Source organism: Chrysoperla carnea, chromosome 3 (assembly GCF_905475395.1).
Source record: "Chrysoperla carnea chromosome 3, inChrCarn1.1, whole genome shotgun sequence".
NCBI classification, from domain to species: Eukaryota; Metazoa; Arthropoda; class Insecta; order Neuroptera; family Chrysopidae; genus Chrysoperla; species Chrysoperla carnea.
Window position 1 is genome coordinate 39,684,853 of NC_058339.1, and position 16,575 is coordinate 39,701,427.

Below are 16,575 nucleotides of genomic sequence, written 5' to 3' on the forward strand. Positions count from 1 at the left end.
CATCCATATAACTCTATCGTTAAATTAACGTACTTTTAAACTCAAACTACCTAAAAACAGTTTTAATACATATACAACCAACAACCCATACATTTATTACATACCGTAATACTACCAACATTCTAACTACAAATGTTACTACTATATTACTACATTTATTAATTGTGTTCAACTGTTGATTATTGTGAATTATGGGCAGTAATATTAACAACAGAAGAAGAGACTTAACAACAATTATAATTATATAACAACCATTATTAATTATTATTATTAGTTCTTGTATATGTGTTTGAATTCGTAAATAGTTCGTGTGTTTTGTTTTGTATATTATTGTGACAGAATTCTGGGTACTCTCTAAATACGACGTTTTGTTGGGACACAAACCGCTATAGAAGTTATATAAACTATATATATGTGTATATGGTTATTACTACTATTATTATTATTATAGAGGACGTTAACGAATCAACACGAAGACGTACCGTCACATTGGCATAAAATACCCGCGTTGTTGTGGGACACACTAGGGACCGTTTAGGATCCCACATCATGTCCCACTTTGGTTTCAGAGCATCACCAAGTAGTCAGGTTTGATACTTTTTTTTAACATTCTATTTTATTAAATAATGATATTTATTTAGCTTTGATCAATATTTTAATCAAATTTATTTGAATTTGAAGATTCTTACATGTTCAATAATTAATCAACTTTGGCCTACAAGTATTTTTGCTGTAAAACTTACATTTTTGTAACATTTATCATAAATTAAGTGTTGATTAGTTTCAATGTAATATAATTCTTGCAAGCGACGCACAATTACATTGAATGTTTTATTTATTTTCATAGACATTCGAAAGTTTATTTCATCCTAATTTGTGGCAGAAAATTTCGTCGATTTTAATCAGGAATTACGTCTTAGTAGGAAAAATTGCGAACACGAAAAATTTGTACATGAAATTGTTAATTCATAGAAAAATTTAAAAAAAAAAGTCAATCAAATTTTATTTATTTTTTAATGGTAGACTTTCAAAAACAATTTCTAACGAAATATTTTTAAAATGTTCACTAATTAAAACATAATTTTGGTGTCCTAACGAAATATTTTAAAAATGTTCACTAATTAAAACATAATTTTGGTGTTTATCCAATGCGCGATGTTCGACGTTCTATCATTTTCTTCAATGAGTTTTTTTTTTTGCCAATTCTAGCAAAAGTAAAAATCTATCAAAGAGACCGAAATGTTAGTAAAAGATTTCATTTTGGCAGACAGTTTGGAGTATAATTGATCCTCAACGGGTACACTGTATAATTGATACACAACGGGTACTTTTGTTGGTACACTGTTTTTTTTTATATCTAATCGAATATCTTGATTTAGGCTTAAAAATAAATTATTGACTATATTAACCAAAAAAGCATTAAATTTTTTATAAAAAAAGGAAATGAAGTGAAATCGATTTTTAAAGCAAGCTTTTACATTGAAAGACCTAAAATGAAAACTGAGACACTCAATATAATCAAGAAATAAGATTTATCGTTCTATATTTATTGGCCGTAGCAGCCATAGGCTTACTATCCAATAAAAAAAATCCGCGGAAAAATTGTTTTTTTATATATGAGCCTATAAAAAAAAGAGCCTATCGTTAAAAATTCTTTTTTAATTTTATTTTTTATTCGGATAACTTTTAATAACATTTTAATTTTGTGCCGATTTCATTGCACCTCCACCATATTCTTAAATTTCCTCCGATTAAATTAAATTTTGTAATAATTATTAAAAACCAAAGCTTTTTGGGAAATTTTTCGCAAAATTAATTATACGAAATGTTAATCTAGGGCAAACAACAAATATTGCTAGTAAAATAGACAGTTAGAAAAGCACGTTTCTATAATATTCAAAATATTCTTAAAAAAATAAGTGAAAACAAACAATTAACTGGGTTAATTGTTGAAATACCCAGTGATGAATATGAGAGATTGTATAATTTTTAATAAATTAGAAAATTTTTAAAAACCAACACAATTATGGCAGCCTTTTCTTGATTTTCTAGACATTTTTTTCGTTTTTCGACCACCAGTTGAAGCTCCTTACAAATTTCCAACCCCGTATATTTTATAGATTTGGAGAAAATAGATACTGGGCCAAACAGACAGGCCCGAAGTTTTTCCTGATTTGCGCTCTCACAGGTAAACAATGATGTTTACTAAAAAATGTTTTCAACAAAAGTTGTTATTTTTTTTTTAAAAAGAACAATTTTTATATATGAACTTTTGTTGTATTACTAACAGTTAACAAGACGGGTTCTTCGGATCCATGATAAATTTGTCCCATTTTCCTCATTTTCGAACTTATATTCTGTTTTTATTGTTTTTATATCTTAAACACGTCATAAACGCTCTCTTTTGAGTTATCGTGATAAGGGACAGACGGGCAGAAAACCAGAAATGGACTAATTCCGAAATTTTATGAATGCCTATACTAAAATTTTGTTCGTGTCGTCAATATTTCTATTCCTGAAAATTTGGGACTAAAATTACTATACCTTGATATACATTATTTCATATTTAAAGATTGATAGATATAAATTAAACAAGAAAAAAAAACTTTTAAAAGAATATACCCTAAATCATTCATTTCACAAAAGATGTTTTTTAAAAAGATGTTTGTCACACATCTGACAAATTTCAATTGTTTTATAAATAAAACCGGAAATGTATATCAAACATTTTAAAATATATATACGGTAAAATGATAAAACACTTTGGTAATCCAAATGATTATCAAGAAGTAAAAGCTTTACCGCTGTCTAATCCATCTCAAAGAGATCGGTCAAGTAGTATAGTGTATATGTAAATAATGCGTGTATATAAGGATTTAACGCCCCAAAAACCCTTCATCATTATTATTATTTCTGGTGGAGATAACCACACCTTTATTTAAACTTAAGATAGATTTAGGATATATTTTAAGGTCTATCTTTCTATATTAGATAGATTATAATTTGAAACAAAACAAAAACAGCTTAAATCAGTGGTTTCACATCTTTCACATTTTGGTGTTTAAAAAGTGACAAGATTAGGATATAATTAAGTGGATACGATCATCATAGTACAAATACTACAATGACACCCTTTTTTCTCTCGAAATTATTTTTCATTTTTTTAAGTCATTATACAGAGATTCCGTTATGATATTGAAGATATATTCTTTAGTTTTTTAGTTTAGAACATAACTAGCGCCAAGGGTAATAAATTTCTCAACTAAAAAACGACTTCTTCCTTTGAATCGAGAAAAATGCTTCTAGCGAAGAATGTTAGTTTCAAAGATACTTATTTTATACCGGCAACGATTTCGATTCCACTTGCTCTGATTCATTACTAACAAACATTAGATGCTTCAAATTACAAAGTTGTTCTTTTTTACACAAACATTTTTTGTGTGAAAAAATTTTTTGCAAATCGAATAGTTTAGGCAATGATTGATGGCAAAAATCTAGCTTTTTGTGTGTTTGTTCATTGAATTTGAACAAAAATGGTCTGTATAAGAAAAACAAACCACCTTTATTGGATTTATTGGAAATTTTTTTTGAAGAGTGTCTACATTTTGCTGAAACAATTATACGAAATAACAATTTTGATATGAAAAAAAACAATTTTGGATAAAACATTTCAATGCGTTTTTGCCTAAACTGTCAAGTTTGCGGGAAAATCAAAGTTTGATCAAAAATGGATTAGAGACATCGTATCGGATTCTTGATAAACGTCAAGAAAGAATCAATCAAAACTATTTGGGAACGGTTCCCTTTCAATTCCGATAAAATTTGAATTATTGCGTTATTCCGCCTTCAATATTTTCAATCATCTCTGTATAAGATGAACCACTATTAATGTAATATTAACGTCAAATATGCCATAATGACGTAATCAAAAATTTTTGAACTTCTTTTTGACATATTATCAAAATATGCTTTTAATTATTATGGAAATTGATAATTATTTGTTAAATATAGCTGTAATTAAATTACATAATTAGTTAAACTATATTATAAAATATCTTAAAACTTTACGTAGATCATTATCGTCTGCTCATTATACAAAGACCCTTATTCATTTGTCTGTTTAGTTTATTTATTAAAAGGTTACTATAGAATATTCAATATCATGGGGACATTAAATAAGATATAAATTTTTGAAAGATTGAAAAAAGTCTAGAATTCATTACAGGTAGTTGTGCTAAAATTGAGTTATTATGTCATAAAAGGAAGTCTAGACTGTAGAGACAATTCATTTGTTCTTATATTATTGATAATTTAATGACTTTTTTTTGGATGTAGGTATAGAAACAGCGTCAGAAAGATACAATTTTACCAAATTGCGATACCATACAAAAGAATCCAAATATAAAAAATATAGGCAATATTATTGCATAACTTACTCATTGATGTTTGTGATTAGCAGTTAATAATACTTAAAATAACAAAATGAACTATTTAATCAAATAGTGATTAAAGGAGTCCCCAATTCGAAAAATAGGCTTAATTTGCTAGATCAGCCCCTGGTAAACCTGTCGTTCTCCTTGCAATTTAAATTAGGAAACAAATAGTAATATGTATATCAAAACAACCAGTTTCAAGTGAAATCTCCCAGGAAATATGAAATATCATTTTATACAAATTAAGGTCCGATTTATTGTTTTATTACGTTGAAAATTGCAGTGTTATTGGTACATTAGAAAAGAAAATTAGAAATTTCCTAGAATTAAAAATTAACTATAAGAAATTTTTAAAATTAAGCTGAGGATAGCAATTTAATTCAGTCATCCGTCCTTCTTTAAGAAAGTTTCTGTCATATATTTTAATACAGAAAAACTTCAAATAAAATAATCTTTCATTCCCGTTGGGAATGAATATATTATCATGTTTTTGTTATGATAATTGAAGTTATTATCCTATTCCCGAAGGAATTAAATACGAAAATATATGTATTAAGAGTAGTAAACATACATACAGCCTATAATTAATTAAATTCAAAATGAAATGGTATCTATATTTTCATTTATAAAAGAACCTATTATCTTACTTTTAGGGTTTTGATAAATATTTATGGAATTTCCGGAATTTTAGGCCCAGGAATAGGTCAATTTAAAGTTGAGATAAAATATATATCCCAATACAATCTAAGCTAAGAAAAAAATATAAAATTAGCATCATGATATCATCAAAGGGAATTTTTACTTTAGGGAAAATCAGTTATTGATTAAATAAACTTCCTAAATAGATGAATATTATGAAATCATAGTAATTTATAACAATAATGTTCACATGTATGAAGGACCTGTGTAATAAAAATAAAACCAATCTTTTAACGATCGAATAAACTAGTCGTTACATAGACCACTGCCTTTTTTTCTTTTATGCTCAATGAGTTTCCCAAAATTTTAAAGTGAATAAGAAAAATTTGAATAGTTATGAATGACTTTATGTTTAACAAAATACAAAATGATATAAGCGTCAATTTCCACGTTAAAATTACGAAATACGCTGGTTTTCGATTTTTAAACTAGATATGTTTGTCGATTATTTTCGATAAAGAATGCCGCTCAAATTCGTATAAATTCTAATGGCGGAACACAAAGTTCTTCGAAGATCAAATTTTTTGTTAATTTTTAAATCTCGTTTTAAAAACAACGCAATGTAACTAACCTTTACCATTTATAAATCATTTCCAGTTTTGTATTGAAATAATCGTATATGAAGATTAACGAAATGGTGGGGCCGAATATTGGTAACATCCAGAATAGATTTAAATCTTATTTTTGGCCTAAATACCAAATGCCATTTGGAATGTAATGGTATATAATTACACATTGACAGTTTAGCCACACTTTTTAATATTATATTTTCGTCGAATTTAAGTTTTAATAATTTTTTGAGTATGACCGTTATAGTCCATAAAAACATGCTCTTATACTTTTTGGGGCAAAAGTATACAATACCAAGATATTTTGTCTATACGTATTTGCACCGTGCGTAAGTTTTATTGGATGCGTTTCATTGTAACGATACACTACTTTAATTATAGAATTGTATGGATGCATATGTAATTGTATGAATTGCATTTATGACTTACATTGAAAATTTAATATTATTGTCTCACAAATTTAGATAAATAATTATGATAATTTACATTTCGAAAATAATATTTGTGCAATTTGATTTCTTATTTTCACAATTTTGTATGCATTAAGTTTAATTAAGTAGTGTTTTTCAATAATTTTAATTTGACATTTTCTATAACATTAACATGTAAAGAATTACAAATTAGTCATAACAGTCTCCTTTATCACCAAAATTTCCTAATCTCCTTTATTCACTGGAAGCACTGGCATCGATTTTATAGTCCCTACCATGACTACGCACGCAACGAATTATTTTTTCAACAAATTGGGCACGGGCAATTATTTGAAAGCGAGTATCTCTCTTCAAAAACGTTAAAAAAATTTTTAATTTTGGTAATTATCAAAGGGACAATAATTGTTATCGTCTATCAGAAATCTTATTATACATTCTATTTAAATGTGAGTTCATGGATATACTACTTTAATAAAAAATATAATTATTAATTTGTAAAATTTGAATCCGATTGACATTTAGCACATAAATTAATAATATTGATCGTTTGAATGTAAATAAATGCAAAAATATTATAAAAATTCTTTTTATAAAATTGATAAAAACATGTCTATAAAACACACACATAAAACAAAATATTTATAAATGCATAATAAAAACTATTTACGCGTCATATTTCTTGTTATGCTAATTCAACAAAAAAATTCTTTTTTTTAATAATTAATAACAACAATTAGTTAATAAATTCAAAAAAACAACCAATAATAATAATTACGAAATTCATTTTTGTGTAAAAATAATTGAATTTCAATAAATGAAGTGTCGCAAAATTACTGCGCTATAAGAACGAAACTCTAAGGTCCGTTGACGTCCAAGCTCTCCTGCTGTTCTTAAATAGCTCCAAATGGTTCATGGAGTAGTGACCGGGGATGGGAAAATCCTTTTTCGGTATCACAATGGACCCTATGGTCAAAGTGTGTCCCACCTCAGGACAGCCTCTCTTACCTAACCTAACCTAAGAACAAAACTATATAGAGGATGTTATTCCGTTGCAGTTTTCGGATACGACAAGCCTTTAATGGATATAATGGTAGCGTACATGTTTGAACTTGCAACAAACCAAAATTTGATGTCAAAAATATAGTTCTAATCTAGTTTGTTGATTGTTACAATACTGAGCGAGGGCGTTGTTGAGAGAATTATGCTTATCAGTTATCGTCCAAGCAAATTTTAAATTGCGACACTGTAGAATTTGGTTCGACACTAAATAAAGCCGCGTATTCGTAGTCCGACACTATTAATATTGAATTTTTGAAAGTGTCAGAAAACATCTTCGCCGCTTTGTTCAAGGTCGGGTCGAAGTTGGCAGTATCAACGATAACGGCAATAGAAGTCGATTGTTGTCTTATTTGAATAAGAAAAATAGTTTATATAAATATATTTTAATCTCGCGGGACAGTTGCTCAAATTTGCATGAACCAAAACTGCAGCTATTTCTCAATAACGCCTTGGTCATAGTTGATAAACTATCTAAAGACAGAAATTTTTGACTTGTTGCAAATAAGGCCAAAAAATAATACCATAATGTCTTATTATAGCGAGAAAGCGCTTCGTAAATCATAATTTGTTGTTTGAGAATAGCTCGATTAATTTTAGTCAAATTGAGCTTTTTGTAATTATAGTAAATATAAGACTCAATATCATAAACGATAGTTAAAAAAGCTCAATCTCTTTCATGGTACCTTGAATATAAAAATTGCATAGGAAAATTCGTCTTAGAATTTCATCTCTTGGATCACTTTACTTTTTTGGAATACCTTGTATAATATAGTCTATATTATTAATTTGTAATTTGAATACTCATCGATAGAAATCAATATATGATTTAAGACAAACCATCTAGTTTATTCTAATATTTCAAAATAGTTTCACATTTCAAAATCATGATAAGAAATTATTGAATTTACAAAACAGCACAAGTCTAGTGTTATTTAAAAATAACAAAACTAAATGGCATTGGATACAAAAAAAGAAGAAAAGAAAATATGACCCAAGCCATGATCATCAGTATTACCAACTAGAGGAAGTAATGGAGCCAACATAAAATAAATTTAAAAAAATAATAGCATTGACAATAATATTGAACATTATACCTACCGGAAGATCTCCATAACTTCATTAACATCTGGTTTATACTTTAAAAAGTAGAAAAATTTAATTATGACCAAAAGCATTAGACATGGATTCAATACGAAACAAGCCGTGAATAGAGTTAGAACAAATTTAAAAAAATAAAAATTATACCGACTCAAAGCGACTCCTCCATTTGTTTTGAATTCTTTTCGAATCATATTGACGTTAATACGCTTCGATCGGCACCTCAAAGAAGTCGATATCATACATACACACACACACACACACACACACACACACACGTACATACTTCTTCTCCAAATCGGTGTTAATACCTTGTCCTAACCATGAAACTTAATGATATGTTGAAAATTTTGATTTCGAAAAACGGACCATTACAAGTTAAGAAGAAAGGCTTGATCAGTTCGTCATTTGATTAAAAATGGCGACCGTACTTCGAGTATAAAAATTGATTGAAGTGTTTATTAGGCTCTAATTGCGATCATATTAGAATTGGCGTCCGTGAAGAAGAGTCGTTCAGAATATCTGTCTATATGCAAAGAAGATGAATAAGTAACTTTTAGTCTTCATGAATAAGGATCTGAAAAACTGATAGCCAATTACGTTTTAATTTCTTTTATTCTATTAAATGACTAAAATGGTAACTAAAAATCTTGCTACAAAAAACTCATTACAATGTTTCGAACTACCAAAAAGATAATACAAAACATTAATAAATATTTCAATCCTTCGTACAATTATAATTATTTTGTACTTTTAGTACACATATTAATATATTAGTATATTTTGTAGATATGAAAACTATATTTTAAATTTAAAAGTTGAAACAACCGATCACGTTAATTAGACAAAGGTTTTCCCATGACCTCCACCATTTAAATTTGTATTGCGTAGAAATTTATCGAATTTCTTTCTAATTTCAAGTAAATAATATCGTTCTTGAATCGTTTGCATAGTTTTCAATTATTCACATATCTAGAAATTATTCATAACTAGATTATTCAATATGTGATCAAAATTTTTGTTAATTTTACTCATTCTTCTTGATAGACATTTGTTTAATCATTTAGGGTATTGATTGTATAATTTAATAGAATGACGAGTAAAACTTGAACACATTACTAATCAATATATATAAGTTTAAAAATTTTATATTCAAGTCGGCAGATGGTTTTGTAAAAATCAACACAATTAATTAAAACATTTTTTGTCTTAAAAAGTTAAAAAAAAAAAAAAACGAACACTGTTGACCATTTCACACTAGTGTTCAAAAACATTGTTTTCATTCTTTGTAATTAAATTCTGTTTATATTGCGTTTTCATGTTTTTAGCTTTTTTATACATATAATATTTTATTTTGTTTCTTTTATATTAATTTTATTTACTATATATGTTACGGGTAAAATATTTTACGCAGCAATTCTATAGAACACCTAGTCATTTTATAGAAAATCACATTTCTTCTAGGAAAAGTGTAAAATAGCATATTTTTATACGAATTTTATTTATTTTGCCTAGATAATGCGTAGACAATCGGTGTTAGCTTCACCTATTCTTAAACGGGTTGAATTTGCGTTGGTTGGCCACTAATTCATAGCTCGAATTCTGAGAGTGATATTAATTAGCTTTCAATGCATATTTTAGATTCTACTCAATAGAGATTGATAAATTGATATCGTTTTTATTCTAAAAAGTAAAAAATTGTACTGGACCTCGAAGATTTGATTTCTCAACTTTTACCGGAGGAGAAGAGAATTTTTGAGATATTAACCTCAAAAATTTAAATTCCGTTCATGTTTTTATCACGGCTATTGCGCCACTTTACACCAAACTCGTTCGACTAACTTTCTCGAAATCCATTAATTTTATTAAAAAAATATCTCCCTCTTTTTTTAAAGTTGCTCGAAATTTTGTGACAGAAGCAAATTGGTTCATTCTATCTGATCATGTTTCGTAATGAGTTCATCCCAAAAAAGTTTTTCTGGAATTTTTTACATTTTTGGGGAATTGTCTTCCTCCTAGTTGCGGATATAAGATCAGGGGCAGAAAGTATGAAATTCATGATTTCATCTCCCAAAGCATTTAGTATACACATTATCGATAACATATACATAATTCTTTCTATATTAATTTTATTTACTCTACACAACAGTGTCACTATTTTTGGTCAAGTATTATTTTAATCCATTTGTATGCAAACATCGTTTAGGTATAACTTTTTTGTGTGTGTGTTGTCACAGTGTAGTAAAAGTGGGAATTTTTTGAAAATCAATTTAGGTTTTTTTTGTTGTATGTCAATTTTGTCATTTTGATTGGTAATTAATTCACTTATACAAAAACTATATCCAATCAAATACACATAGGTATAATTACACAGCGTGAAACACATATAAATTGATTTTGTCTGTTCGATTATTATCTTGAAAGATTGTTATTTCTTATTTCATTTGTTTTTAGGAAAAAAGTTGATGATGACCAAATCTTCTTAGCAATTCTTTGGTCAACATTTAGGTATAAAAATTATAGAGATTAACTATTTTTTGAGTAAGATACATCTTTTCGTTCGATTTTTATCGATTCCTAACGAAATATTATTTGACATCGGTCACACCTTCCAGCATATTATTAAGTACCTTTCGTGTGTATAAATACGATCTTAAAAACAATCGTTGATTTTAAAATACTAAGTCGCTGGGTAACTGTTGAATTGACAAAATGATTATCTCTGTTTTCTTTAACTTCTGATAACTTTCGCAAGTCAATTCTTTTAAATAATAAAACATAAAATTTTGGCAAAAACGACAAATTGGCAGTTATAAAAGATTTTTGCAGTTTTTCAAAATTCATGGCAACCTGAATCGATTGAAAAAGTTTTAATTTCTTTGATAACCTATTAGTCGGTTTTTGATGTCTTTTGCAGCTTTTTTGGTTTTAACTCTAAACTAGCAAACAAATATCGTGCGATAAGTAACATAGTTCCAAAATCTCTTAGACTATGGACTTTATTTCAAATGCAAATGTATGCTTGGGACATTGTGTGGAAAATTTCCAATTGTTTAAGCTACCGTTTCAGGAATATTCTTAATATTATTCTAAAATTTCTATACACTGTTTTCACGCTTTCCTGGATGTAAGTATGTTGAGAAATTATTTAAATGCTATCTACCATTTGAAGAATTTCTGCTGTTATAACTTGAAACACTTTATATACAAGAATTTACAATCTCAAAAACAAAACCACTTCAACATTTTCCATGTTTTGCTAGTTTTAACTATTTTTTTAACTATTATTAAACATTTTGATTAAAAGTCTAGATTTAAGAAACATAATGATTCCATTGATCGAACTGATTATTACTATTTTTTTACATTAAAAGTGTTTTTAAACACTTGGCTTTACCAGTACAAAAATAATGGTGAAATTTTTACAACATGTAATCCAACAAAAATGTTCTACATTTTATTTTTTGATCGTGACCATATATTTTATATACTGTACTGTAGTCGAGAGAGTGTTATGTCTTCTATACTATAACTATGTTCTTTTTGTATCCTGATTAATACAATATTTACACTGAGTGTATTTAGAAAATGATAGTGTTTTAAAATCGTAATAGCAATATCCTTTTCGACTAACATTCAGTGTATTACACCGATGGAAACAGAACAGAAATTGTACACTCTCCAGTCAACATGAAATATTTTTATAATAAAATGGCAATAAAGTTTTATAATAAAATTGAAAGAAATAAAATGACTACAAAAAAAAACAAGCTGTTTATGTGAGTGCTACTCTTATAGTTCACACCATCAATTTTCCATACGATGAAAATTACTTGCCATAACGGCCTTAAGCACTGTTGCTACATATTGTTTATTTTTTTTACAATTTTACTAATGATTAAAAATTCCAGTTTGTTAATATTAAAACGCAAATTTTATCAATTTTTGTATACACCACTTTGGCCGTTTTTTCAGCACATTTTGATGCCATTACGCAACGATTGGCACCAATACAAAGTCGTTATCACCTTTAATTCAAGAGAAATCGAAAGCGACACATGCGTATACACAGGCATTCATCTAAAATGGACTGAATCATAATCATCCTAACTATGAAAGTAATGCTGAAAATTTCGATTAAGATTTTCAGATCCACTGCAATAACTTTCTCATGGGAAGTTAAAAACAAAAACAAACCTGATTGTCTAGATTTGAAAAACATTTTCAAACTAACAATTACACTCTCTTATTCTTGCTGTTTTCAATAACTGTTAACGAGTAACTATACAAAATGGAAAATGTGTAATATCAGCCAAGGTTTATAGTGTTGTTGTGTAATTTGACATTCATTTTCAATGTAGACATTGTTTTGCTGTTTTGCAGGGCAGGGTCGAACTATCGAATTTTTCGAATTATTGAGTATTTCCTAAGAACCCTATTGTCCGGAATTTTTTACAAAAGAGTACCTTGCAATCCTACAAACCATAAATCCAAAGATAAGTTTCAATAATATTAGGCAAATTTAATTTTAAAATATGTACTTGGCCCTTCTATCTCTATAGACTGCCCTTACAATTATCCATGTAATGGATTTATATTTAGTGCCTCTAAAAATAGATGCAGTTGGTCACTATGTTTTAAAATGTCCTAGTTATTATTTCATCTATTAACAGTATATAGATTACGGAAAAAATGATTAGACAATAAATTGCAGAAAGATTACAAAATTTTTTTTTTTGCTTAATAAAATTTTATCATAAATTTAAACAATTTTTTTGATTAAATATTAATATTTATTTCAAAGAAACAATAGCATACACTACTTAGACAAATACATGTCGAGTAGAATCAAATTGAAAAAAAACTTTCAAAAATACCCACACCCACAGATTCAAATATACTGGATGTCTTGGATTCTCGAAAAAAGTCTGTCTCAACCCCTCACCTGGTGAATTTGAATAGATATTAACTTTCTACCAATTCAGAAAATTGAATTCGTAATTATATATCGTTTTTTCTGTCATGCAAAAATCAATATTTGCCCTAAAATGCATAAGATTTAAAAATAAAATTAAAATATTCTTTATTTTTAAAATTACATGTATTTGTTTTATATTTAAAGTGGGTTAAAAATTGAATTGCAAAAACATATTTTAAAACAACTAGAAATGAGAAACTTCAAATTTTAATTTTTTTTTTGATAAAAACATTCTTTTCTAAACCACAAATAAAAACTAATAGAAAAATTAAAATAATTTAGCATGATTTATTATTCAAATGTCATGTATTTGTACATGAAAATACATTAAAAATGTCAATAAATATAATTAAGGTAAGTACAAATTTTACAATGCAAATGAATAAATTTATAAATTATTTTAGTAACTAATATAATATAAATTCAAATCAATGAGAAACTCGTTGAAAATTGGATAGTACCTACCATATTTGAATTGATACTTTTTGTTTTTTACTAATTTATTTATATATCTACTTATTTTGTATGAATATGTTAAATAGCATAATGAATTTGAGGAGGAGGTCATCAATTCGACTGTATTTGGATGATTCTTTATCTGTTTGCAAGCTGGTGCTTCTCGTGTGTCCCATTTCATTTTGGTGCAGTTCTGACAACGGCATGAAAAAACCATAAAAGTCTTAAATTTGCATTTAATATGCACGGCAAGAGGGCGAATATCTCAATATCACGCGAATCGATTTCGATGAATCTTTTTTTAAGTGACAAATTAGTTAGTGTACTTCAGATTCACTAAAAATCACAAAATAAAAAAGACTTTTCACAAAAAGAAAACCGACTTCAAAAGAAATACTTTTCCAAAATAAATTAATATGCACTAAAAAATGAAAAAATAACGATAATATAATGTAGTTAAAAATATTGTTATTTTTGGAGTCGGTGTCAGCTAAGCTAATGTAGCAAAATGTTCTGTCAGAGTTTTTTCTTTGGCTGACACCGACTCCAAAAATATCAATTATTTTAACTACTTTATATTATCGTTATTTTTATACTTTTTAGTGCATATTAATTTGTTTTGGAAAAGTATTTCTTTTAAAGTCGGTTTTTTTTTTTGTTAAAAGTTTCTTTTATAACCGTAAAAGTTGTACCTAATATTGGATTTAGGTACTTTTTATATGTCAAAACTTACCTTCTAATACTTTCTTAAAACTGTCGATATGAAGCGATGTCTACATATGATTTCTCAAGACTTGAAGCAAATTTTGTGTAATTTTATTTGTTAAAAACTGTATTCTTTCAGAGTTTTATTCAGTTGTGTGATCTACGTCCATGCAAAGAAACTCACCACTTAAAGCTTCTGATAGATAATAGAACATTGAACAAATTACATTTACGACAATTATATAATTGAAAGTGGTATACGGTACTATTGCATTCTATATTATTCATGGTAGGATAATAGTTTGGTTGGCATCTCGTATTTACTTTTGTGAACAAATTACTTATTATTATATTTTTTGAAATAATATCCATTATAGAAAATATTTTATTTATTATTATTATTATAAATATAATTGTGTTTGTTACTTTTTTACAAAACGTGAATTACATGTTTATATAGTTTATTGAAACATTTCAACAATTTTTTAGTCTGGGAATTTTTTGTTTTGAACTACACATTTATAAGTTGGTATTTGTTTTATTTTATTGTCTCTATGTTGGTATGTCGATGGAGTAATATGAAATATAATTAAATCAATAGAAATGGTTTGTTTTATAATTTGTATCAAGAAAATCAATACACTTATAAATAGTTCATAAAAGCTGGTAAAAATTAAAATTAACAAAGTGAATTGTTTGCATATCCTGAATTTATGATATACTTTACTGTGCAATACGTATAATAAACCATCTCCGATTTATTATAAAACTAGAGTGATACCCACCCATAAAAGTAAAGATTGCAAAAGATTGCTCTCGTTTATCCCCTTTCTATAACACTCGAAATAATGGCAAGGATTGTTTTACACAGGTAAAATATATTATAGCTTTTACTTTTTTATTTGTATAAAAGTCGTAATTATTCATTGGGTAGAAAAGATGGCCGTGAAATATTTTATATTGACTAATTTTACAGAAATCTGTAATTTATGGTTGATCTGTAATATCAAATTAAATTAATTTTTATTATTTATTTTTTTATTAATATATTTTTATAAATTATATATCATGTGTTATTCTGAAGTATGAGCTATATTGTTGTACAGTTTCATTAAAACCATTCGCTAGTTTTAGCGTGAAAGCGTAACAATCAAACAAACATGCTTACTTTCGCATTTATAATATATAGAGATGTTTATGAGTTTGATTTTGAAAGCGATTTTGAACGATTATTTTATTACATTGAATTATGATAGCTCATTAAAAACTAAACGTAGTGAAACCAATCTAAGAAAAACTTAGTAGAAGAAATGTTACAAATAGAGGAAAATGCTTAAGAATATTTTAGTTTTATAAATTCCTAAATTTTCTAGATGTAAAATAGAACTTAGATTGTCTTCAAAATCTTAAAAGAAATCAACGGAAGTTTGAATTGCGTACAATTCAGAATAACAAGCGAAGCAGCTGACGTCTGGTTTAAATATCCATAACTAAACTGAAATTCAGAATTTTCATCGTTACATCTAACCTCATTAAAAATAAATTATTATAAATACTTTCCAAATACTATCTCCAATCTATTCAAGCTATTATTACATTTTTCTTATTTATATGTATTCGGTTAAGCCTAGTTCAAAAATTGCAGAATTGATCACTTTAAACAGCAATAATTTTTTTTGAAATATTTATAATTTGTTGACAGTTTAATTAATAAACTTTGTACATAATTTATGCCGAAAAATATAATTTATAAAAAACTCATACTAATATTGTTTTGAATGATTTAATTATTTTTGTGATCAATGATTCAAGACTGTGCACAAGTATGAAACGCCATTTTAAATATTAAACAATAGCGAGGAGCTCTGATGATGGTAATATAAAAATACACTATAGAGCGTGAAACGGCGTCAAGAATTTTATAATTGCATTTAAAAAATGTATGAATAAACCACCCAGGTTGTAATCGAAGGCCACGTATACTTCTAATTACTTACAATACCTATATTAAGGTACTTATACATTTTACTCATTATTCACACTTATCATGTTGCAACTTGCAACTTCATTTTGTAACATGTATAACATATACATTAAGATTCTTTTTGTGGATAAAAAATTCTCTCTAAATTACAAAAAAGCCGTAA

At 27.2% G+C, this 16,575-nt stretch overlaps 1 protein-coding gene across 1 annotated transcript in view; it reads left to right on the plus strand.

Moving 5' to 3' along the window:
* Positions 1-306: 306 nt before the first annotated feature.
* Positions 307-16,575, plus strand: part of LOC123296848 (homeobox protein caupolican) — a 93,806-nt gene continuing 77,537 nt past the window's right edge. Inside the window, exon 1 of the mRNA XM_044878524.1 lies at positions 307-588. Within this exon, the coding sequence (XP_044734459.1) occupies positions 550-588 (39 nt within the window). The 5' untranslated portion in view covers positions 307-549. The remainder of the gene's footprint in view (positions 589-16,575) is intronic.